The sequence below is a fragment of the Patiria miniata genome, unplaced genomic scaffold (assembly GCF_015706575.1).
Source record: "Patiria miniata isolate m_02_andy unplaced genomic scaffold, ASM1570657v1 HiC_scaffold_23, whole genome shotgun sequence".
In the NCBI taxonomy this organism is placed as follows: domain Eukaryota; kingdom Metazoa; phylum Echinodermata; class Asteroidea; order Valvatida; family Asterinidae; genus Patiria; species Patiria miniata.
Genome location: NW_024037062.1, coordinates 3,996,767 through 4,023,826, shown reverse-complemented (window position 1 = coordinate 4,023,826; position 27,060 = coordinate 3,996,767). Strand labels below are relative to the sequence as shown.

Genomic DNA, 27,060 nt, shown 5'->3' with positions numbered 1-27,060 from the left:
AACGGTTCATTGTTATGCAGTACATTTTTGTCTTTTTCCCCCAGATGTGAATTGTCTTTCCTTAATTTTGTTTAATCACGTCCTGATCGATGAACTTAATTTCATATTCATTTTCGTAAAGAACCGTACCGTCCAACCAACTGACGCATGCGCATTGTGGAAATGGACTATACTTGGTTGCAGAAAAAAAATAATCGCCTCCTCCCGGTGAAATAACCGAGAATGTCCGATTGGGGCAACCATACAAATGTTTGGATTAATCACGTCGACGTACGCAATGTCAAATGTCACGCATTTACCATGGAACGACAATGTGTAGGCCTACTTACATTAGTTTTTAACTCTTAATAATCATCTAAATATTATCAATTTCACCGTTTCTTCATTGCTCGATGCTCTTGGTAAGTATGCAAAAGTGTAGAGTGAGTAACTGAACCATATACTTCGCTTTTTAAGACAGTTTTTAATTAGAGTGACGTGTAGTGGTCACTGGTGCTAAGCAGCAAAACAAAACCACACTTCTTTATTTTGGAATTACTACCGGCGCGGTATGCGGTAGGCCTAGCGCCGTTGCTATTTTTTGACGGAAGTTGATGGGTGCACATGTGTCGGTTGTCAACCGAATGGGCAATTGTGAAGTTAACGGGTCTTGTTCCTAAATAGGGTAATTGTTAATTTAGGACACCTCGCTTTTTTTACTTGTTCCGTTCAAAAATGACTTTTGCTTTTTAGTTTTTGGAAATGACTGTCATTTGTCGAATTTTCCAAAGTGACTTTTTGTAGCCCCCCTAACTCTAACTACTTACCCCGGTATCTACGCCTGCAAATTTCTTGTTTTGAAATTATTCATGTAACCTTATGTTTTGCAGTTATGGTTATGGTTAACCCGTAATCGATGTTCTTTTACGTAAACAAAGAAAAGTAAAGAAAACCCCCCAAAAACTAAGTCTGGGGAAATTCAGGTTGGTTCATAACCTCATTTTGTTAACATGTGAACAGCAGAAATCGATCAAACATCACTCATTAAATTGGTAGTCTCAAACAAAAATGGTATCAAGAACGGGTGAACAAAATTCCCCTGCCTGGCAACGCCGACAATGATGCCAAATGCATTCACTCCGGAAGTACATTACGGACGAGTACGTGAGATTGACGGTGATTACCTACGCCCCTGCCCGATTGGCCCTCAGCCTTTTGCTAAAAAAAAAAGGGTTTAAAGTGGTCAGAAATAGTATATGGCCTCAGATCGCACCACAGAGCGTCTTGAATCCAAAGATCATGCAGCAGTTATTCCAGTAACTTGAATATCCACTGTGGCAGTTGGTTCGCCAGTAGTAGATTGCCCTTCGACAAAACCTGGTTCTGACATACTGCTGGGCTGCATGGATGTCAACGATGCAGCAATTTGAGAAGCCAGTTATAACAGGGGCATGAGCAGTGATAGTCCGAAAATTTGGGACTCTCAATTTTGTGTATGAGAGTCCCAAAATTTAAGGTATTAAAAGCATGCAAAACAAGAAAATAGACTGGCACCTAAAACAACCAGTCCAACACAGCTTCAGCACTGCATCAATCAATCATACCAAAAGAATTGAAGAAACATGTGGCACGAAGCGGGAACTAGTCTTAATTTACTACACACTTCTCCATAGTCAAGCCACCAGACTATTGACACTGAATGAAGAGGTTAGTCTTTACAAATAGTTGGACCATGGTTGGACATGTACCAGTCTAGTATTTAGCCCCATTTTGAAATCACTTGACTTCCCTCTCATGTGCAAAATATTGAAGAAAAGTCTCCTTTAAAAATTGAATTAAGTCTGCAAACTTGGTTGGTGAAATACTGAGGATATTTTCTTTGCCCCAGTGGAATTTCTGGAGAAATTTGCTGGCTAAACTGTGAGTAAAGTGGGCCTGATTTAGTTTTGCACGTTTCAGAGCACTCCAGAGCCCTGTCTGGAGCAGTGAGACTGTTGTCGACTGGTTTACCTATTGCCACGAAGTTTACCTCCATGTAGTCCAGCAGTATAGCACCAAAGCCATCAGTGGACCAGGAAAGATTTCGGACGCCGTAAATACAAATGTGGCCGCCTTGTAGATGGCAAATGGGTCCTAGGGGAATTTGCCTTGAGACATAGGATGTCTTCCTTTATCGAGGCATCTGGCAGAAAAGTCACACAATAAACTGAAGGCAGGATATGGTTGCCTTGTCCCCGGCCCATAAAGAGAATCCCTTTGAAACCTGAATTATATTAAAAACTAGTGGAGATGGCGGCGAATGTGTGATGGCCATACAGAATTCTTGCTAAACATTTTATGTTTTATTTTTCAATTTGTTTTTTAATAAGTTGCAACGCGGCCTGCCAAACCCACCCAGCCTGCTAGATATATGCTACTTTGAGGACTTGTGAATGTTTATTTCAGTCATGTCAGTGTCACTGGTTTGAACGCTGCTTACGCCGCGTTGTCATGTATGGGCGTAAAAACCTCAAAATAACACGAGGAAGGAGAAATCAAGTTTGCAGACTAACAAATCTTCATTTTGATGACATTCCAAAGTTTGGAATGTGAAACGATGTTTGCTTGAAAGCTTTTTTTTATTAACTACGTATCGTTGCCAAACCTTGAAAAACACGTGTGCAGGGATTGGTCGTCGTCATTGTGGCCTAGTGCAGCTAGTTCCTGTCTGTTCTTATAGCATTCTACCTGTGGATATATTTGGTGATGGGAATCGGTATATCAGTGCACTGCTGCGCAGCACGCACTGAACACGCAATGTACACGTATGATCGAGCAACAATGAGCAAATGGCCGTGCGTGATGTACAAGTACATGTATTCTTTTCTCTAACAGTTAATCCAAAGCTGGGATTGCATGTTTAAAAGTGAATCATCAATACATACATGCTTGTTTTTAATGCTTGAAAGGCGAGATCTTTTTTCTTGGTCGATAAAAGTGCCTTGTTTCAGTGGCGATTTTTAATGTATTACGATTGTTTTTGGAGGCGATTCCGTAATACAAGTTAGTAAAAAGGAAAAATGATGGAACACGCTCGGGACAAGTTCCTGCACTTTGTCAGAAGTTTACATGTACACCATTTCAGGCAACTTATAAATTTGGTCTAGAATCATTGACACTGGGTACTGAAGGAGATTTCTGGCATTGATATCTCATAAAATCTTTGCAACAGCTCCCCTTCTTGGTCCTGTGGCCCTTGCGACGTGCTCTGAATGCATGTGCAGTCGACATGTACATGTACGTTTTGTACATCACTGTGCTGTACGCTCCGTGCACAAGTAACCCTTCAACGGCCAGAAAAGGAGAGTTGGGGGTGACCTGCCGGTGGACTGGTTCCCAGTCCATCCACTGCATATTTCGAATGATCCAAAGTTATTGGGGGCGGGGATTAGTCTGCGAGACCATCACAAGTTAAATTTGAACGTATTCGCGCCGACAACGCCTGACGCTCACGCGCGAAGACGCTTCGGCTTAGCTTTGTAGACATTCAGGATAAATAAGTCGCGCGTACTTTGTGCGCGAAGCAGTCCCATACGCATGCGCGGTGTGCCGTCCAAGGGGCTCTCAAAGTGGTAAAAACACGCCCTCTTCTGTTAGCGCACGGAACCCATAGCATTAAGAATTGCACACCAAAAAGAAATTTAAAAAAGTAGCCATCTGCCCGCATCAATTTTTGTTTTCAATCTGATGATAAAATTATAATTTATGTTGTGGGCATTAATTAAATGCAGTGGCTTTTGTTACGGCAGAGGACCGTCTGGTTCCCTGACCTGACAATATTCAACGTGAGAATCTTTGGCTCTTGGAACCAGACTATGAACTGAATGGTTAAATCCAACAAGAATGATGTGAATAGTATTATAAAAAGAGTGTCTTCGATATTGTTGTAAAAAATGCAACGGGTCATACATGTAAACCACAAGGATGATCTTGTAGATGTTGAAAAGGGCAAAAAGAAAACATTTCCATGAAGATACTCAGAAGAAAGGGATGATAATGCCGTTTTTCGTTTGTAGAGGAGAAGCTTGGCACAACTTCTTTGTTGACGAGCTTTAAATTCATTTAATTAATAAATAAACGTATTGCCTTAAATGTTAGTATGTAAATCGTGAAGAATTTTCTTTGCAATATTTAGTTTGGAGCTATTTTTGTCTATATTGAGTGACATAATGTGGACAGGTTAATTATACATTGTAATACACGCATGGGCGTCGCCAGGAGGGGGGCATGAAAAAGCACCCCGAAAAAGGAAAAAAAAGAAGAGGCGTGTAGTCATATTGCTGTTAATTTAATGCACATTTAACAACATGGGCGTCCACAGGGGTGTCAATGGGGGTGGGGTGGGCAAATGTCCCCCCACCCACCTCCGAAAAAATTACCTCTGGAAAAAATCCTGGCGATGCCCATGAATACACGTAGGATTGTTGAATATTTGAAGAGAAATTCCACTTACTTTTGCTTTGGTACAAGTGAGAAATGTACAAAAATTAATCTTCAGGGAAAAATTTGACATTATAATTCCAGAAAAACAAGAGGTTTTGCATTTTTCTTTGTTACAAACGCAGGGGGATGGAGCGCAGAACTATTTTATTTGAACAAATGCATCCTTTAGGGATCGATAGATTTCAAAAGACATTTTATTTACACATTACTTCTGGTTTAATGATGTCATCAGTTAGAAATGTGCATAATAAGTTTGCTGTTGACGCTATTTTACTGGCGCTCATTGTTGAGTAGAATAACAAGACTCGCTCATGTTCATTACGTTGTATTTGTTGTATTTATTTGGTTATACTTCTTTTAGGAAAGAAGTACATAAAAGCTTTATTCCCACCACTTTATCATCCTTGGGTCATGAATTTACAATGACCCAACAAAATACCACAAGCAATTCATACTTTCCTTTGTGTAACCCTAGCAACTTGCATCATTTTGATAATGCAGTGGAACCTCAATCCACAATGACTTTCTTGAGTGGCTTACTGCATTGATACAGCAGAAGATGCCAGACAATGCATTTATTGATCAGAGGAATGAAAGTACCATACGTAGCATTGGCTAGGTGTAAAGTTCCACTAATTATGGTGTCCCTAAAGGGACATCAAATATGTAAATACTTCATTTCACGACATCTCAAAATATTTCATGACTGCTAAATATTTCGCAACATGAAATCATTACATTGGTGTTGTGAATTTTGTTTTGTCTCGAGTGTAGTTTCCCACCAGCTTGGAGGGTCTTATGGTACCTTGCACGCATATACGTATTTTACAGCAAACTTTTCTCCTGTAGCACTGGTGGATCATATTTCAAGTACAAATGAATGGGTTATAGACTAAGTGCGGAAGTAAAATCTAACCGTCTAGTTTGTCTGGAATATTAAATAGGCCTAGCTAAAGTCGCCGAACTAAAAAGCATGTATGCAAGAGGTTGGGTCTCAATGATTTACTCACACATGAAGAGAGTATTAGTTACACATCGAATTACAGAAAAGGAAATCTTATGCTTTGAAAAAGAGAATAAATGTATTTTACAATTTCATCATTTTGATTATAAACTAATCCGGCGACAGCCATTTTCTGAGAAGGAACAAGGCTTGCCCTTGTCTCGCTCAGGTAGTACACACGCACTCCGGGCTCCTAGGACCAATAGGGTTACCAACAAGCGCGCCAGCCTTGTCCTTTAGAACGCGTACAGCATGCGCTTAGACGTGGTGCCACCACTTAAACAATGGCTTTTAAATTAGTCTATAACCACATCATACAGAGAAGTGAGTACAATCAAACTTTGAAATGTTTTGGTGCACTGAAGGAAATGGAAAAGACATGCCTACTCTGCCGTTCATCAGCATTTTCATGTAAAACGTAACACTTGGGATTTTAATGAATGTTGTGTTTTTTTCTTGACAGGGTTGAGTAATATAATGGCAAGCTTATATCAGAGTCTTGCCAGTCGGAGCAAACAAACAACAGCTCGTGTATGGCAACCAAGGAACACCAGTTCTGTCATATTCTCTAAAGGTCTACTCAATGCTCCTGGAGAAAATAACTGCTTCCTAAACAGTGCCGTGCAGGTTTGTATGCTCATGTACATCTCATATGTCTGAAGTTTTAAGAACTTTTTTTGCCACATTTGACAAAAAATTAAAAATGTAAAAGTGTTTGTGTGTGTTATTGGTTAATTAAACAATTAAAGAGGTAAACGGAATATTGTTAACAAAGTAAACTTGTATAAATGGGGACATTAACTTTTTAGCATTTAAACCTCTGCCATTTTGAATATTATGTGTTTATTGTTAATAAATTCTTATAGATTTTTATAGATTTATATACAATTTTATACATGTAGTTGTGTAGCCAGAGGTATTGGAGTTGAAGGCCTTCCGGCCACAGTTTTTAGGGAAACTTTTTAAATTCCAGGCATATGCCCCTGGCTTTTGTTTTGTTTCCTTGTTTTTTGTTTTGTTTTTATGTTTGTTGTTTGTATGTGTTTTTTGATGCCAAAAAAAAAAAAAATAATAATAATAATAATAAACGCTTGACAGGCAAACAAAAAGTTACCAATATTAAATTATATTCCTACCTACCTTTATACTTTTTAGGGCCTTGCCCCAAACACACAAATTTTTGGCCTCGTCATTAATCGTATATGAAACCTTTTTCCCCCCTCATTTTCTTACGTACATTTCTATTTTTCCATACAGCACATTAAAGCACATTTATAGGCCCTTTTTACATTGAGTACAAAAAGAGAGGATACTTGAAGTAATATTTAGGCAGCAAGTAAGCACCCTACATGTACACGTACAATGCACATGTACATGTACATGTACATGTACGTATACGTAGTGATGGTACTACAGAGACTTTGTTACACTGTATGCATGTTTAGCCTTGCCATTTTCCAGTATACAGTGTAGCAATATCGTGCAAAGAGCTGTTCATGTTTACATAAAAGAAATTGAACTTATTTGCAATGCTTGCTTTACTTGTTTTCTTATGCTTCAATGAAAACAGAATACAATTCATGAACATAACTTGTATTCAGTGGTTGGTTTACATGGTTTATGCATATTTCACAGCTGTAATAGAGTCGGGCTACTTATAGCAGTCAATGTTTAGCATCGTGTATTTGTAGGTCTAGTGCAATGTATTTGACATTTGAAGTCTGAGAATGTTGACATTGTCTGTTTCCATGATTGCAGGTACTATGGCATTTAGATGTATTTCGAAGGAGTTTTCGGGAGATGGGAGGGCATGCCTGCATGGGTAAAGCCTGCATATTTTGTGCATTAAAGGTAAGCAATCTTCAAATCTGTAATTCCATGGAAGTGTATGCACATGTATAGATTCTACGTACTTACTGCCCAATAGACCAATGTACATGTATGATTCCCAGTGATTTATGTGCAACCTGCATCCACAAAATGTCTGACATGCTTGACATGTGACGTGCCTGTGTTGAACATGCAGTGCGGTACTGCAGAGGCCCAAGTGTTGTAGCCCATGGGTGTGCAGTGGATAGGGCTGATGGATTGGTCTCTTCGTGTAACAGTGTGTCCAAGTGTTTTGACCAATGAGTTCCTGTTAGCCCCAAAACCACCCTGCACGTTACTCCCTGTACAGCCCAAAACGGCCCCAGCACTGTAGGGTTTATGGATTTATTAACCCTAACTCCCTAGGCCTTTTTGCTAGGATGTAGCCTCAATCCTGCAAAATCCTCCAATTGGCCTCATGGAAAAATAGCATATAGCCTCAATCCTGCAAATTCCTCCGTTATTTCTTGAATATGGTCCATGGAGGGATGACCACTGCCTGAATCCTGCAAAATCCTCCGGCTATGCCTGTCAATAGGCTGAGGCAGAGGCAGTGACATCCTGGAGCAGTGCGGAGGATGTCAAGTATAATCAAGGACTAAATTTATGCAAGGCTGAGCATAAACAACACAAGTGCGTACTCCGAAATCAGCAACGCACTTTTGCCATGTAACCTCAATCCTGCAAATTCCTCCAATTTGCAAAAAGGATTTTGGAGGATTCAGGGCGGTTAGGGTTAAAGAATAAGCACAATGTAATACAATGTATTACAAGTGCTTAATTATGGGTTAATATTGCTTAGGGAGAATAGGAGCCATGATTGTCCTTCAGTCTGCCCTCAGTTTGCCCTCAGTTTGCCCCAGTTGTTAACCTGCTAGATGTTGAATTGTTTGGATAGTTGAGATGGAATTTGCTGTTGCTGGAGGTTAATGTGTAGCTGTGAGTTGACATAATTGTGATAACATTCTTTATACAAGTAGTGCAATTTAAGGGCTTTCTGCAAAGTCTCACACCCTTCTTAATGTGAGTTTGTTTGACACCTGAATATAAGATACAATGTAGGCACTGTGTATTAAACAAAATCAATTCAAAGTTTTTGGGGGGCAAATTTAGTGACATTAGCAAAGTTTTAATCTTGTATGCTTTGTGGTTTGCTTGAAGGTCTTATTTACTCAGTTGAGGTACAGTGAGAAACAATCCCTTCCTCCCGATGCACTCAGGAAAGCAATGGCTGTAGCATTCCAAGATGAACATCGCTTCCAACTGGGTTGTATGGATGATGCTGCCGAATGCTTCGTAAGTATACGCAGCAACAAATTATTAGGCTACAAAATATATGATATCAAAAATTAAAAAAAATATATAAGTGTTTCCATTTCTCAAACAGAGACAATTTTGCAAGACCTTTGACAGCAATTTGGTACCAATTTCACTCTGGTATTCTTTAGATGAGGTGTGGAAAAACCCACCGTAAACTTCACTCACATAAGAAGAAGGAATGTCTGTATTTACAAGGGCTGTGTCTTTAAGGTGCCATAATTGGCATTGTGTTCATTAGATCACAGAGGTCTTACTTACCCCCGGTTCAGACAGGCGTTCCAGAGTCGCGCCGAACCAAATAGATTAGGCGCGACTCCTGGTCGACCTTATTAGAATTTTGGTTTCAGACAGGCGAACTTAATACATGTACATGCAGCGTCGATGGTAATACGTAATCGATGCATCGACGCTGATTGAGAGCGTACTGCGCGAAATGCGCGTGTATCGAAGAAGACAGCTAGCACGTACGCCATGTGCGCTCGCGTTATCTCTTGCACGTCACGCCACGTACGAAGAATTTGTATTTCAAGACTGCGCCGTGCCTGTACAACATGGATACTGGAAGTCTCGGTTTTCCGCTTTAAAAAAAATGTATGTTGTGTTGTATTGGGGCGACAGTGGGACGTACAGTAAGTTTTTGCTTTGTAACACGACATCAAAATCTCGTGTTTGAAAGGATTAAATCTGCTAAAAGAAAACTTTCAAATTATAAGCGTCGCGCGTTAAACACATTGCCTGCAGTCCTTATTTTTGAAGGTCACTACTTATTTACATACATTTACATACATTTGCATTGAGTTCGGCTCATGACTAGAGCGACGTCTGAAACCAAGTCGCTCCTGAGTCATTCTAACGACTCCAACAGTCGATCTTTCGCCATCGAGCGCGTCAGGTCAATACTAATTGTTTCAGACGTCAGACTTTGGACGCACTTAATTCAAATCTAGACTTTCATTTGGTTCGGCGCGACTCTGGAACGCCTGTCTGAACCTAGTGTTAGATGTTCCTTTAAAATGTCTCATCTAAATCTAAATTGGTCAACTGACCTGACATCGGAAGTATATACTCAATTTTGGGTGATCTACATTTATGTTAGAATTGGACACTCTCTGCTATATTGTGGCTCTGCATTTTAAATAATCTGAAGGGGAGTAAATTAACAATGTGTATTTGCAAAATTGTAAAAGTCAGAGGTTTTGGCGTTTGGATATTTGCAGAATCTTCTCAAAGGAAAAGTAACATGGGAACAGTGAGGAAATAGTGAACATGGTTTTTGCAACTTGTTCGTGTTCCCATGTCATCTAATAACTTTGATGATTTGTCTATGTCAAGTCAATCCAGTCAGTAATGCCTCGTTCTGACTAGCCTTCCAGAGTCATGCTAAATCAAATAGAATAAGGACCAAAATAGAGTTGGGTTTCAGACATGCCAACTTCGTTTTTGTATGTTTATCAATTTTCCACTGAAATGTGTATGTATGTGGATATGTGTCAAACAAAATGGCTGTTACCGCACTCTAAATATCCCTCACTATTCCTGCTGATTGCTTTTCTGCACAGGAGAATATCTTGACTCGCATCCACTTTCATCTTGCCCATGATATCAAGGAGGAATTGTGTGATGCTAAATACTGCATCCCACATCGCAAGTTTGCTATGACACTCATTGAACATGTAAGTATTCCACATGAATACATGTATGTGTTGAAATCAGCAATATTTGCTGAAGAAAATAATGTTAACAGTTCTATGGTGTGATTAAAGACAAATTGTATATTGACAACTTCACAAAACATTAAGGTATGGATGCCTAGGTACCAACTGAAATCCTGGCTTTTCTTTGTGCACATGTTTGCGCACATGTTTGCGAGGTGAAGTCTGTGACTATATCAGTTGGTATGACCCAACTGGCAAGTACAGAGAAAAAAATCAACAGAACCTTCTTGCCTACTGGAATATATAATAATACTCAAGTTCACTAGCATTAACACTAAAATCTTTAGATTTGCAAAGAGTGTTGATTACAAATGTCTCATTGTACAGTTTATTTGAAAAACTAGATGCAATTAGAAATATTTTTATTTTTAAATGTCTTGTTTTGTATCTTAATTCCTCTTTTGAGACGCTTTCCACTTTATGGGATTGTAGTCTATATACATGTACATGCCTGCGTAAATTGCTGATCTGTTGCGATCAAGTTATGATGAACTGTCTTCAAGTCGTGTTATATTCAAATCCATTACAAGACCTGACAAGTCCATCACTCCTCAAAGTCAAGCCACAAGCTATTTACATGAACCGTGTCAAAGACTTTGTTGTTAATGTTCATCCCCTGTTCATTGTGACTGGACTTGTGATTTGACTTGTGATGGACTTAACAACACAATTGATTTACATTGGCATCAATTGTATGTTTGATGACAGAGTGTCTGTACATGTGGAGCTACATCAGAGCCCTTTCCCTTCACTCAAATGGTACATTATGTTTCCTGTACTGCTATATGGTAAGTACTTGCTTAGTATTTGCACAGCATGTTTATGTATGTCTGCCAATTGTTAATTTTTATACAAGATGAATCAAAAGGGAAGTGACCGAGTTAGAAAAAAATATGAATGAATGAAATTTGCACAGGAAAACAGACCAAATTCCTATCATCTTTTAAAAACAAAGACTTGATTTGTTCCTTGTATACAAAACACAAATCTGACAGTAAAAATAACGTTTCATACTTGACTCAAATGATAGAAATCTCATTTAAATTTGAGTGCCTGTGTGAAATCTGTGGTTCTCACTCAGGTGAATAACCTCAAAGCATGGGCAGCTTATAAAGTGGATTCTTTTAGTAAAACTTGCATCTGATGATAGCATGGATCAATTTCAGTGATTCTTTTTTCCACAATACATGCTTCATTGGTGTATTAAATTTGATTGCTTTTTAAGGGGAAGAATTCATTAATCCAGTTCACTTTCTTTTTAACTCACCCTGTATGTGACCCAACCCAACAAAATGAGTCACAAGTTAAAACTACTTTTGAATAACAACCTTTTGACAAATCTTGTGCACAGGTCAGTAGGAACTTCACCCACATAATGTTGGGATATATTAAGATTTCATACATATTTCCACGTATATATTAAGATTTCATACTGGGTAATATGCTGTTTCTACTGCTATGAATAACAGATATGTAAAAATAACGTCCTTCCAGACCCATATTGGAGGATCTGGTCTCATACAAAAAAAACTTACTGAAGAACTTCTAATGTGCACTTTCACCGCTAAAAGTTCCTTCCTGAAGTGAAGACAGGCTGTGGTTTGCATGTTGCTTTAGATACACCTTGATCTCTGTATAGCCCTAAGAAATACCTCAGATAGGGCCAAACAAGCCCTATCATTCATAGATAGTCACTAGTCAGGTCCAGCCTTAGTAATATGAAACGTTCTGCTGTTTTGTCTGTCCATGTATCTTTGTAGCACCGAGGCCAAGAAGTTAAGAGAGAGACACCATTGGAGTAGCTCTGTCTGCTTTGGTCATGTGTTGAGGAATGCAGGAGCAGTAGGAGACATCCGAGATTGTCCGGTAAGACAGCTTGCATTCTCTTTGCTCAAACTATTTTCATTCTTGTGTTGAGATATAATTTCAGCACCTTTGTTTTCTTTAATAATTATTATTAAAATTAATATTTATTTCTGGTAATGAAACCAAGGATTCCTCAAAAGCGCCTTAGCACTGTAGTTCGCAAACTACCATTACAGTTTACAGAGAAGAAGTTGCAGTTTTAGAGGTGGGAGGAAAACCCCAGAAGAATATTCTGCGGAAACCATCGAATCAGGCAGGGACTGAAAAGCCAATCCACATGTTGGCCCAGGCGGGATTCAGATCCGAGTCACAGCAGTGGAAGGTAAGGAAATACCGCTACACCAACGCTTATGAAAATAGCCAATCAATTGACTGGTGGACAGACCAGCGTAGGTTAGGGCTACACAAAGAAGGGAAAGAGAAAGAACCTCAGAAACATGAAGAAACAGTTCACAAAGTAGAAATATTGATGCTGCGCATGAAGGGAGAAGGTTTATAAGCAACAGGGTATCAGGGTAAGAATTCAGTTTGTGATGAGAAACTGGAGTGATTCCTTATAGAACTTGCTTTGCAGATACTAGAAGAAATCAAAGCTGTGATATGAAATGACATCATGCTTTGTGTACATGGATAATGTCTGATGGGAGCAAGGTGGTGGATGAGGGGAGACATCCTCCCTACCTAGCTACCTAGGAATTTTGTCACAAGCCTTTTAATTTGATTCAACTTGGTATGTTTATTATTAGAGTGAATGTGGAAAGAAGATCAACATAAGAAGGGTTCTCATGAACTGCCCCGATGTTGGTAAGTGTAAATGTTTTATCGAGGTGTTGAATATGTCTATCGGCCAAACCCAAATGTTGACATTGTAGTAAAGATGGTTTTAAAACTATTGGGAGAACAAAAACTGTATTTTATAGTTTGAAACCCATTGGGTGCCCCTCCCCCTCCGGCTCCCTCCCATTGCACCCCAGGCACTATTTGTGTGGCTAGTTTAATAAAGGTAGAGTAGACCATTTGTAATTTGTTCATTTTTTGGTTTGAACCAACGAAAGTGCTCAAAATCTAAAGGCAGATTCTTAATAACCAACCTGATGAAGTTTTAGCTTTGTGAGTGCTGTATATTTCAAGAAAACAGAACAAACATAAACACAATATTCTGGATCTCCACTTCAATTCCAAAGTTGCCGAGTTATATTTTGAATTGCTCCCTCTCATGCCACAATCCTGAAATCGGCATTCGGGACATGATTCTCATTCAACCGGTTGTCACCCATTCATGGATTTGCCCAATTGCAAACCAACTACACATTAGAACGCATTGCCATTCACGGAAATTTCCAAAAATGTGCCACTTGACACATCTTTGGAAATGACCTTCTTTTGTTGTTTTCTTCAAAATAACAGCATTCCAGAAGGAATAATTTCACAGGGAGTTTAGTGTCATTACTATCTGTAACCAAATAAGCTTTTTCACAATGATTTGGTCTGTTAATTTTTGGATAGCTGCAAATGGTCTACTCCACCTTGAACCACTATTAGCTAATGTTGGAATACTATGCACAACCCCCTTCCATGCTGAATGTCTGAATTGTTGATCCATATTTTCCCTGCAGTTGCTATTGGCCTGGTTTGGGACAGTGATCGTCCAGAGAAGGATCACATTGTGGACGTCATCCAGTGTCTTGGTACATCACTACGAATGCCTGATGTAAGACAACCAATAGTTATAGCCTTCTAGTTAAGAATATGGGATTAGATGATTCTAAAGTGATGCTCACAAATTTGTTAAGTTTATTCCATCTTTTGCAACGATTACCCAGATCTGATGAGTTTTAAAAATATCTTTCCTTAATATTACTGGTTACTTGTTAAAACCTGTTTCAAAGCTATGACAATGTTTTTCATGTACTTCAGAAGACTTGAAATTACAATATTGGTTTTTGTGGTTGGTAAATGTTAGTCTCATAAATGAATGGAATTGTTATACTGTACATCTGTGCCATCAACGAATCTCATGAAATGAAAGAAATAATACTTCCCATTCATTCATCTTTATATTTGATTGTCTTGAGACAAGGTTCATTTGAAGATGACTAAAAAAAAAAAATTTAGAGCAAAGAGTTTAATCTGTAGTTGTCGTTTTTTGCTTTCAGTTGTTTAATTCTGTAGTTGATGAAAAAGCCAAGCGAGCTGCCCTTCATTTGGTTGGCGTGGTAACATACTATGGCAAACACTACTCCACGTTCTTCTACAACACAGCACTGAGACTCTGGGTGTACTTTGATGATGCAACGGTCAAACAGGTAACAGAGTTTCAGGATAATACACTGTTAGTTCACACTTCTTAAACCCACAGAAAGTTCTGGCAACGGTTAAAACAAAACCACAAAAAGTTACTGCATTGGTAAATTTTGAAGAAAATCTGTAGATTGTCCAAGATTTTGTGTACATACAGGACAATTGAACATTAAGCTATGCCTGTTAAAGTTGGGTTAAAGTTGACTACTACCCAAACTTGTTTATAAATTGCATGTCGTACTTGCCATACCATTGCATACATGTAAGTAGGAAAACAAATGTGCACTTTACTTAAAGTTCAGCACATGTGATATGCACTGATAGTGCGATTGACCAAACGGTGTTCTGTTGTGTGTGCAGGTTTCAGAATCAATCGTGACAGGCTCAAGATTAGTCTTTACCTGTTTATGCTAGTCTTCAGGTTTCTATCTCTATCTACTATGCATCTTTCCTATATTTTTCATGAAGGTTGGACCTAATTGGAGAGATGTTGTGAACAGATGTAAGCGTGGTCACTCACAGCCATTGCTACTGTTATTTGCAAACCCTGATGGCACCCCAGTACCTACAGAAATGGCTCCTAAGGAATCCACAGTACTACCTGGCTACACACAGCTCAAGAGTCCAACAGGTACATTGTCATGATTCTATATCTGATCTCACATGCAACAATGCAACACATTTAAGCATTGAGTTGTTGGGCCTATCTGATGCAGGTGTACATCATTTATTGATTGCTTAAATAATTTATTTGGTAAAAAAACCTCCAGTTTATATTGTTTTGACTAAAACTCTGGTCTGAAGGCAACATTGTACGAAGGTTCAGAAAGTTAGAGAGGACCACACATACTTGTGTTGCATCGGGAGAATCAGATTAATTTAGTGATGCTTTCCTCACCTTCCACAGCTGTGACTCAGGTTTGATTCTGCCCAGGGTCTACATGTCTGTGGGTGTTCAGTCTCTGCTGATTATGGGTTTTTTCCCCGTGAATATTAATCCATGATTTTCCTCCCACCTCTAAAACTAATTTCCTTCTTCATCTCTTACCGAGGGACCCACTAGAAACAAGTATAACAATAAATGAAACTAACTCCAGTTACACCAGAAGTTATGTATTCCAAGAATAAGGGTAGGAATTGTATCTCATCTTGTACTTGGTCTTTAATCCTCAAGCATGGAACATTGATTCAACAGGCTGGGAAAAACATAGGGCTGCGTTCAGCTTGTCAGTAGGAAGAAAGGTTCAATGAAACAGCTTTGAAACATTCAACCTGATGCTGGACTCAACCATCAGATATAATGATGGGTTGAGCAGGATCCAATCATTGTATTCCTGCTCACCGACTCAGCTATCCTGGTTTATGTTGAAGGTCTCCCAATTTGTTTCAGAGGATGCACCACATTTCTTTCTCTCATTTTTCTTGCAAGTTTTCTATCACATCTTCCTTTGCTCATCAGGACTTTTATTTGTTGGATTGTCCGGACACAATGAGTGTAGATTACTTTTCTAGTAGTTCAGTAGACATTCTCACCAGCTATTTAGTCCTCTTCAGCCTTCAAAGAATTGAAGACATTGTAACAAAGATAAACAAAATATGGGTGTACTTAGGAAATATTGCTTCACATTAGACATACCAGTTTGTATTGTTTCTCTATAAGATGTGATCAGTACCTTCATCAAGTTTTTTTTTATCGCTTTCTCCACAGACAAAAATTCAAGAGCCCATCCTGCACGTGATCCTCGTAGCACTTCAAACTTGAGCAAATATCAGCCAATGCAGCCAGTTGTGGAGTATAAGCCAGTCTATGCAAGCCAAGATACAGCAGCACCAGGACAGAAACATGTGGTAGAGATTGGCCATGATGCAGTGCAGAAACTACAGACTAGGCGGGATGGTGGGCATAGTACAAGCCAAAATAGTCAGTCTTCAGTACACAAACGCCCAGGCAGTTATGCTGGAAAGACCAGTGTACGCGAAAATGAAGGATCTTACAGGACCCTTCAGAAGCCTCTAACTTCTAACCAGCTAAGTACTGATACGACCAGTACTGTACCAAATTCATCATCAGTAGCACAGAGTAGAACAAAGATGCAAGGTGATCAACGCCATAGCTTGGCTGATGATCTGATGATGAGTTCACGTTATCCACATCAGAGTGAGGAAGTCACTGGCAATGTGTCACTTACTAGATCTCAAGGTTTCCCGGTATCTGACATGCATGTTGCATCTCCCATTGTCCCAAGAGGAGATAGAAATGACAGGTCTACTCATCCTCTTCATCGTATGACAGCTGTCACCCAAATGCCCCATCCTAAGAAACTGGAGAGACATGAATCCTGGAGTGGACGTCCTAGTCATACGATGGGCCTTGCATCCCAGTCAAGGCGGAATATTGATAACAAGTATACAGTTCAGCGTCACAGCTCATTTAGTAACGGTACACTACCGGACTCACAGCCACGCACTGTGCCCACTAGCATCCCAGATAGGCAACCAATCAGTGGTCAGACTAATAGGTTGGCTAACATGATGCCACCCCACAAGGCTCTTCCAATAGCGGGATTTCCAACCAACCAAACCAAGGCCCAGTTTGGCAGTGTACCCAATCTACACCAAGGCTTTGATTTGAGAGCTGGTAAGTCAGTGTCTGTGCAGAACATTGCATTGGCCGAGGAAGGAATACTGGCCAGCGCTATCAAGAATAATATCCAGCAGAAGAGGTCTAGCACCAGTGATGTATCATTGGGGAGTAGCAATGGGCATCAGTCACAGCAGGGCAGGAATGGAGTCACATCAGATCAAGAGTTATCACTGGCAGCAAGAACTGATCGATATGGCTATGATAGTATCTTAAAGCCAGACAAGCAGAACATCAATCAGGACCAAGCTAAGCAGAGGAACATGCAAAGGATAGACAGGGATTACGATAAGTCTGAATCATTGGTTAGAAATACAAGTAGTCAGGGGTTACAACACACCGACAATTCCCACAGTACCAGCGTTGATCCTAAAACAAGCAGAAGAGGCCTGGTGTCAGGTCAGAGTCTTCAAAACAGAGATTCAGTTGCAAGCAGAGATTCTGGGTATCGAAGCAGAGATCGATCCAGTGCCAGCTCTGGTAGTGTGTATTCCATTGAGACACCTACATCTACACGCACAGGCTATCCACTAGACAGTGTGGATACAGCAAGAGAATCCACTCAACAGATGCAAACAGACGGATATGATTACCAAGCATCGAGTGGGCTACAGGATGTGGATACTGTCTGTGATGAGATTTGTGCTGAATGTGCTGATCTGGAGGCTCAGTCTAGATTGAAGGGAGATGCTGGTGACTTAGCTACAGCTCTAGCTCTCTGCACTGCATCAGTTAGTAAGTATAACAATAACACGGGAACAAAATGACAGTAATCTAAAACATGCTTCTTTTTTTAACATTCAAATCAGTAATTTGAAATTTGACCAGATAGGGTTAGTATACTCCCAAGAAATCAAGAGTGCAAGGTTTTGTTGAGATTATGAGAAGTTTTCAGAAATTTTGGGAATCTTGTTGAACTTTGTTGGAGAGCTGTTTTCATTGGCCTTAAGACTTTATCTGATTGATTTTTTTTTTAAATAGGTGTTTGCCCATAATAATGATTCAAAATGTTCTTGTCCGAAAACAAAAAAACAATACTACATTCTTGGAACTTGACGGTGCCAGATTTATCCCTATGCTCTTGAGATCAAAATATTTCATATGACAAAATTTAGGACATTTGTTTGAAATGCTGTATGCTACTGTTCATTTGTGCACTGTTTTAATCAGTTTACTTTCATACGTACCTTCTTTTGTTGCAGCCAAATTAAAGGAATGTTTGAAACTGGATGGCATATCTTCTCAGAAGCGACAGTTACTACACAGTAGATACAACACTGCTGTGCTACAGTCCAGAAACCTTCATCGACGGTTGACTATATTACGTGACCTGGATGCCTATCCTGTTGGTCAGAAGGACACGTCTCCTGCCAGGTCAGCAATTCTTGTCATGCGCACAATCCTTAATACTATACACGACGACTAATCCAGCCAACACAATAAGAAACCCATACAGAAGTGGTACTATGCCCATGTACATGCGGTACACTTGTCACATACATTCATTTATCGTTTCTGATATATGGTGGTATGGTCCTTTTTGCTCAAAATCTTAAACAATACTATTGGTTGTGGTGATGGAAATGTGCACAGTCACCCATGTCTTTTTGCAGCAATGCTTGTGACTTGAATTGTAAAGCAAAATCTAGGAAATTTTAAGATTTCAGAAAAAAAATATCTGATCATATCTAAAGCACTTTTATTTCCCTCAGCCGAACATTGGTTTGATGCCCTAATTTATGTTTTTGTTTACATGATTTAACATGATTTTTTGTTACCATTACCGACTAGTTCATAGGGGTCTTGGGCCGATACTGCCGGTTAACTGTCCTAACAAATGACACTCTTCTTTGTGCTTTGTTCACAGTCCAAGTCAGCCACCATTAGTGGCCAAAGATTTAAATCTCATCAACTTACAAGAAGCTTCTGATGACAGCAGTCGAGTTGACAGACTCAAGCAGCAGCTTCAAGAGTTGTACATGCAAGATAAAGGCTCACAGTCTGCCAAGCAAGAGAATTATGGTGGACTTGCTATGAGACCCAACCAATCACAGGTCACTCACACACACATACATGTACCTAGGTCTAGAATGTCAGCTGATGTGTTTGTGAATGACAGGAAGACTCTTGACAACTTAAGATCATGTGATGCCCACAGCAGGATGACAAGCCTCAATAGGAATCAAAACGCTGGACGTGAATCATACGTTGCCAACAATTGGCTCTCATACTCATCTCAACTCTTAGGTGGTGAGAATACTGAGAAAGCACCAGTGTGTGCATGGCAGAAATATGGCATACATGGAAGTGAAGATGGAATGAACAGTATGTCACGGCAAAGCACCCATGAAGATACCGGTACAAGGAGAAACGGCGTAACACAGCCAGGCATGCATGAAGACATCAGAAGAAACGGCGTAACACAGCCAGGCATGCCAGGCATGCCAGGCATGCATGAAGATACACGGAGAAACAATGTGACTGGTACACAGCAGACATATGGTAAGCACTGTAACATGGACCTTGGATGGGATTTAGCAATTGAATGAAGTTGAAATGGTTTCCCTTCAATGACGAAATGCACTGTGTGCAAAGTGAGTTTTGAAAGCATGTTTTTCTACTTTTATTTTATTACATTTTTCCACTGGCTAACAAAAATATGAACATTACAAGATATACAGTATCAAAGATTTAAAAATACTAAAACTTATAATAGAAATAAATTGCTAAAAGGATTATGTCAGATTAAGGATTAAGCCAGTGAGTGGCAAGATGAAACAGGTGACTTGCACCTCTACAGGAAAACGAGAGTCTTAAAGAGGGGGCGGGGCGTGTGAGAGGGGGAGAGGGGAAGAAAAGGGGGAAACAAGGGAAGGCATGTAATGTGCCTTGAGAATATTCACACCTAAAACTTCTGCATTTTCAACCCTTTTTCAGCAACTCATTGAAGGGTTTTGAAAATGATCAAACAGTTTTGGTATTAGAACTTTACAAAAAAGGTTCCAATCAATCTTTATTTATTATTTTTTTTAAATAAAATTTCCACATTTGATAAAAATATGCAGGATTTGCCTCATGTTCCGGGTTACAGTATTTAACACTGAGAAATGTGGTCACGTTAAGGGTTGAATTGCCTAAGAACCAAAATATGAGGTTTTTTTTTTTGGGACACAAAAAGGTAAGGGCCAGATTTCCCCACTTTTAATAAACTAATGCCACTGTTTGCTTGATTTACAGTCATCATCTTCACAGTTTACTTGATCAGCACAAACATTCGTTTTGCTGCAAACTGAACAGTTTTTAAATGTTCAGTGTTTTTGTTATTTTGCACCTGCATATTTGCATGCTGGTTATGTACATGCCAAGGGTTTTCCTCTTCATTCAGTCATAAGTGCTGTGCATTGAGAAGGCTGTTACTTGCATTTCCATCCATAAATACCTCAAACATGTAAGTTGCCAGTCAAATTTAAACGCACGCATGTACACCAAAGGTAGAGTTTTAAAAAAACAACGGGTACATGTTTCATCTTCAAAACCCACACAGTGTCAAAGGAGCATTCATCCCGTGACTTGTGATTGACTCATAATGGACTGAAGTAGAAATCGTTCGATAAACATTTGATTATCACACCTGTATTTTCTGAGGTCGTTTAATAAAAAGTACACTGTAGACAAACGTGTTTGAGGTTATTTAATGAATGGTTATTTGAACAAATGTTAACATGTTTAGAAGCATACCATGTATAGAGGATGTGCAGAGTTCAACACTGGAGCAAGTGTGGATGTGTTGATTTGCATAATGCATGTCTAACATGCTTGCTTGCTGTCCACCATCAGTTCAAACTCCTTGCCAGTTACATGCCTGTACATCCTCTATATCTTGCTGACTAACACCAGCAATGCACATCTACAGCTACGTGTATCTGGGGCTGCTTCATACTTCAAGCGAGAGGCATTCGCTGTGACATTTGCCCCGATTTGAAATGAGTTCAACATTTGTGAATTCTCAATGTGAATACACTGTACTTTGCGTGATGTCATAACTTGACATGTGCATTCCCTCTGCGCCAAGTATGAACTGGTCTTTACATGTTTCGTGTTGGATAAAGTGCAAGTTCCTATCACTTCATTTTTATTTGTTGCAATATTTTTCTGTTATTTTCCCCCAACCATGTTTTGCTTGCTGATCATCATTTCATATGGACTATTTATCGACAGAGTTTACAAGGTAAAGTAGTTGTTGCTTTGGTCCTTTGAGTAATGGTTGTTTGGTCAAGGTGTCGTTGTCACCTGTGGCTCAGTGTGTTTGCTTTTAGTTGCTTCATGTTGCATACATTGTGTTTTATAACTGCACATGATGTAATAAGTTTCTGTGTTTAAAGCCATTGTTTGAAAAGGTTAAAATTTGTCGCAACATACAATTGTTGCTCCTATGTTAGCGTTAATCTGTCAAGATAATGTCTTCACATGAATTGTTTTAATCGGTGACTTGATTGTGAAATCAGTTCATGTTGTGAAGTGTGCTTACATTACACACACAAGAAAAGCATTTAGAATTCCTGCTTGTAAGTGATTGGTTGAGTCACAGTCTGGATCTAGTATTGCTGACCTATATACCCCATCCCATGATGCATCTGCAAGGAAGAATTGCTTGTTTCTTTGCATTTTCCTTGTTAGGCCATGGGTGGAGGATTTAGCAGACAATGTATACTATGTGGAATGTGATAGAATTCTTATGTTTTGTGCCAAAGTCTGTGTTTCTTTAAAAGACATTCATCAAAAAGACACTTAACTTTCTTGACCAAGGATCTTGATGGCATTATGTGTGAGTTCTGTTTTCTATATCTATGTATTCCATTCATTCTGCATTTGTTTGACACAGGCCAAGTGAGGAGTCTCAGTCAGCCCTTCACAGCACATACGTCTAATGTACATGTAAGTTGCTTCAAAAGAATATCCTAATTCAGAAACCCAACTGCCACATACTGCCATATATATAAGTATAATGACTATTTATTGTTTACTTTTTCTGGATTTGTTCTCATGTAGTTATATAATGGAGAATTCTAAACTAACTTCAACCCTGTTGAACCTCGGACGTAAATGATAGTCGGAGGTGGATATATAAGTTTAATATACATGTATATCCAACTGGCAACGTTCTTAGCTTTATGCTTCGTGGTCTAGAGTATTAAATTCAAGATGTGTAAGTCACTCTGCTGATCATAGATTGGAGTCTGTGTGGTTGCAGTCCTAGGACATGAGGAGGATTTGTCACAAATTGGGAACCTGTGAGAGCAGAGAATGGATGTGTTTGCACCTATATTGACTGCTGTGTGCTGTGTGAGTACTTTATGGTGGAACCACGTCGACGCGCATGCCGCATGCGTTCTTGAAGATGAGGCACGTGCGCATTTTGTTAGCCCTATTGGTCGAGGGAGCTTGGAGTGCCTACCTAGTACATGTACCTGAGCGCCTCTTGCATGAGCCTGGTGTCACCTCAGAAAATGGCTATCACCCAATTAGTCTGTACAAAAGTGGTCTTACAAAAACTTCATGTTTTTGTACCTGTACATGTATGTATGTTTGGCTTGAATTTCCACACTAACTTGAACATAGTATCATGTACCGGGTTGTTGAATGGTATAATTGACATCCTGTGAAACCACCAGTCCATGATAATACCTCGTAATATTACTCATGTAGGATTGAGATTTCTTTTGTCGTTCCCAGAATTTCCTATTGTGTTTTATGTTTGTAATTCATGTGATACAAAAGACACATCAGCATATAACTGTATAGCAATTAGGTGTATATTTTGTTTTTGCCTTGAATATATAGAATACCTACACTTTCATATTACTGACTAAATTAAACACTTCTGAATTGGTTCATTTTGTCTTAATTGCAGAATGGCAGACCCAGAGGTAGTGCATTCAGGCCAGATGTAGTTACTCCAATGACCTACAGCGACATATCAAGCTGTACACAAACATTCACTAATTCTAGTGTTAGAGAATGCCACTTAGACAGCCAGACAAGTCTAGGTACCAGACTGTGTCGTGCTAGCGCTGTGCCGTCCATGGTTGCATGTAAGGCTTATTGTACTGAAGTCCCTACACCTAAGCCAGCCAGTCATCCAAACCCTGGCAATAAAGAACTCATAGACAAAACCAATGCATTGATGGACAAAAATCTGGAGGAGTTGATATCAGAGCATGATTGGTATTAGTGAATGATACACCCTCCATTCAAATGCTAAGGTTTGTATTGCAACATAGTTTTCAGTTCAATTTCGAATAATCACATCTGACTTGAACTCTTGATAGTCCAAGTCAATTGTTCTGATGTCAGTCAAAATGTAATCCAGCTGATGCTAGAGTGAATATTGTACATTTTAGATGTGAGCCTGTATTCATTAGTATACAAATAAGGAATGTTTATGAGTGCAGTGGTAAGAATTTCATGTGGTGACAGATGGAAAGTTCCATTTCACGAGACGAAACCAAGTGGAATGAAACATCCCATCTATTTCCAATGAAATTACTCTTTCCATTGCACGAATGTGAAACATTCATTATTGGTTTTGTACACCACCTGAATAAATCCTCATCATCTGATTGGTAACTTGTAAACTGGTATACAGCATCAGAGCCACCTGAGTGCAGCCAATAGTGAGACCGTGCAAAGGAAGTTCTGTTTACAGTGGAATGGAACTTCTATTTTTGCGGTGCAGCCGCGCTGTGCGTTAGGATGAATAATTCAATGACGCGATCAACAACTCACCAATCAGATGTAGGGGATTTATTCAGGCGTTGTGTATAGTACATGTGCAACCTAACCGCAGCCATAATAAATGCCTCTTGATCATAAGTATCATCCTAGCACATGCACTTTGACTAACATAAAATTCTCTGCACTGAAATAGCTGTACATAAAGTTAATTTATTAGTCCCTGCTTGGGATGCTTGCATCATATTGTTGGCTGATGTTTTTTATTTGTGAAAAGGTTTGTGTTTCATTTGGAGGATTAGATTGAATATAAGGCCAGTTGGGATGTTTGTAAGCGCATTGGTGTATTTGTCACCAAGTGAAACTCATATTCTGAATTGTACTCAATATGTCTCAGAGAAATGTGGAAAACATGACAGCTATTGGCCATGCCTTCCTAAACTATGGCCAAGATTGAGCACAATTCAACTTGTTACAGGTTTGCACATTGAATTATGACCAAAGTAAGGCACAAAACTGATGAGGAAAGATACTTTTATTTGGCAGTCATTTGTATTCTATTGTGTGTGGAGATTTGAATTAACTGTCCCCATTTGGTCAGTGTATTAGCCACACTTGGTCAGAAATGATTAAACAAAGCTTAGGTGTGCATTAATGCAGTAAGCTCCCTTGTTGGATTTTAAATATACATTCATTACAAATAATATCATGTAAAGATTAGTCTTGTCAATTTAGGCCCAATTTCCTGAGGTTCAAAGGTTGCATCAGAGAGTTTGCACAAATAATTTTGCTGAAATTTTGGTTTTAATAAGTACATTTATTAAGGAACAGTCGATTTATGTGTATATTTGAACTTTATACCAAAGGTATAGTTTGTTTTTGAAAATCTTACAAACGTTTGTACTAAATGGTTAACTTTTTGAATTCATGCAAAATTCAAATTTAATTCCCTATTATTTTTAATATAACTTTTTAGCATAAATTATCTGTAAAAAATAATAATTTATGAATTTTGTTATTTCCTTGGAATATTGGCCTCAGTCTGTTTTGAGGTACTCAAAGTCGAGACGTGGTGGAGTGAGCATTTTCGTACCATTTGTACTTTTTCAGGACCAGTAGATAGCAGTTTGCAGTTACATGAATGAAAACGATTGAAAAGAACTCTCTTTTCTTTTGTTTTCTGAAAATTACCATTATTAAACTGAAATTATACATTGACAAGATAAGTTATGCTTTTGAACAAAACTCTAAATTGTTTAGCACCAATGTTTTATGACCTCTATTGTAGTCTAGTACTTAAGTTAAGTGACTTGACTCAAGTTTGATTGAGTCATGACTTGCATTGACTACTTTCCAGTTCCTACTTCATGTCAAATTGTTAGCTGGCTTGCAGGTGTATGTCATGGAGTACCGGAGTGAATACGTCACACGCAGTAAATGTGTGTAAAAGACATTAGCACGTGATTCAGCCCGTGAACCAACACGCGCGCGTACTCCATTCGTTTGCCCTACACTTTCTGGTTCTAAATGATGTCACACTTCGGTACTCCATAGCAGGGCCTCCTAGTACGGTGTCATACTATCATTGCAGAATTTAATCTCAGTTTGTTATGCGTGTGCTAACTAAAATAGCACGATGTCAAGATGCCTGACTTGAATCGACTCAAGCAAAACTTTGACTCAACATAATTGCACAATTTCAGTAAGGCAGACGCACAGGACCTTGTTTGCCTAATGACTGACTCAAGTCACTGCCTTAGAATGACTCAACTTGATTCAAGTCAATTACATCAGTGGCCGGTTACAATACTTATAGTCAGTAACTAGACTATAATGCAGGGGCCATATTCATGAAACCTTACTAACTTAGCAGCCAACTAGGCCTTAGTAGGATACTAAAATGCCTAGTAGTCTAATATGGAGTTGACAACTAAATTGTTATTCATGAAACCTTACTAAGAACATTGCTAACTAGTGACATACTAGGAGAATTTAGTTGCATACCTGAGTAACTAGATTTGGGTGCTTTGGATGGAGTGGGCATGTATGGAATGTGATGACAACACATACAGGTGCATTAGGCTAATCCATGTCCAGCACTTGCGTGGATTAGCAAAAAAAGAAGGAAAAAATTGTGTAATGCAAGTAAGTGAATCAACATCAAATTCTCTAGCAATTTGCATATAAAGTAAAAAGGGCAAGGAAGGCAAATTATTCTCAAGAAGAGTTCTAACTCATTATGGCAGACAAGTATGAGGAATTAAGCATAAGGATGCAAACACTAACAAGAAAAAGAAAGATGCATGGGCGGCTATTCTCAGCCAACACCTTATGAGAAAGTCCAAGAAGGCAACCGGAGGGGGAAAACCACCTAAAAAGCCAAGTCTGGCACAACAAAAAATGATATAGTTGCCAACTAGTGACTTAGAGTTGCCCTGGATCTACACTAACTTAAGTAAGAAACTTAGAATGTAACTAGCATTAGCAATGTTTCATGAATATCAATTAGTTTCCAACTAGGCTTAGTAAGCAACTACATGCATATTTAGTAAGCAACTAGGCTTAGTAAGGTTTCATGAATATGGCCCCAGGTCCATAGCCAGGGCTGGGGTGGGTGCTGAGCCACCCATTTTATGTGGTCTAATTTTTAGCTGTCCATTTTGAATCTTTTTTAACAAAATTTCTTTATGCTTGGATAATGTTTTTTCCAACAGAACGTTTTACTTAAATTTGAATGTGTCCTTTGATAAAAAAAATATCCAGACATTGGTTGAATGCATACATGGTCAAACACTAAAAAAAAAATCAGATTTAATTTAAAAAAAAAGCTCTAACAGGATGCACTCCTCAGACCTGTCTGGCTATGGTCCTGCATGATGTCCTAATAGCTTTGCTAATTGCATAGGTTTGAAATTTAATCTCGCTCTGAAATGCCAAATTTATTTTTCTAACTACAACATTTTGTATCGGTGATTCTTGAATTTATATTTTATAGTGACAGTACGTTGAATAATTTTTTTCATGGAAACTGGTTGCTTTGGCAATTATAATAGGCTTTAGAGTACTGAGGTTTTTGCTAGATGTTTTAGCCTCAAAGGGAATTGTAATAAATATTTAAAATAAGTAAAATAAAGTGAAATGACAATTTGAAA

General features: G+C 38.9%; 1 protein-coding gene across 5 annotated transcripts; it reads left to right on the top strand.

Annotated features, from left to right (window-relative positions):
- The first annotated feature begins 219 nt into the window (after positions 1-219).
- On the top strand, positions 220-27,060 carry LOC119731342. Of its 5 annotated transcripts, XM_038204521.1 has the most exons (18): positions 220-401; positions 5,928-6,091; positions 7,223-7,315; positions 8,495-8,629; positions 10,213-10,326; positions 11,077-11,156; positions 12,129-12,234; positions 12,981-13,038; positions 13,851-13,945; positions 14,391-14,540; positions 15,004-15,166; positions 16,244-17,911; positions 18,379-18,550; positions 19,044-19,564; positions 19,607-19,678; positions 21,395-21,404; positions 22,059-22,111; positions 23,088-23,223. In XM_038204521.1, exons 2-17 carry the CDS (start codon positions 5,942-5,944, stop codon positions 22,102-22,104), a joined length of 3,633 nt encoding a protein of 1,210 aa, XP_038060449.1. In that variant the 5' UTR covers positions 220-401; positions 5,928-5,941; the 3' UTR covers positions 22,105-22,111; positions 23,088-23,223. The 5 variants fall into 5 exon arrangements, with proteins under 5 accessions (XP_038060449.1, XP_038060447.1, XP_038060448.1 ...); XM_038204519.1 differs by lacking the exon at positions 21,395-21,404 and having other exon boundaries at positions 23,088-27,060; XM_038204520.1 differs by having other exon boundaries at positions 19,044-19,678.

What these genes read in the sequence shown, in the direction of transcription:
- LOC119731342 (XM_038204517.1), top strand. Translation starts at nt 5,942, where the DNA reads ATGGCAAGCTTATATCAGAGTCTTGCCAGTCGGAGCAAACAAACAACA. An exon ending in TCCTAAACAGTGCCGTGCAG is followed by an intron (nt 6,092 to 7,222) that starts GTTTGTATGCTC and finishes CCATGATTGCAG; the next exon opens with GTACTATGGCATTTAGATGT. An exon ending in CACATACGTCTAATGTACAT is followed by an intron (nt 22,112 to 23,087) that starts GTAAGTTGCTTC and finishes TCTTAATTGCAG; the next exon opens with AATGGCAGACCCAGAGGTAG.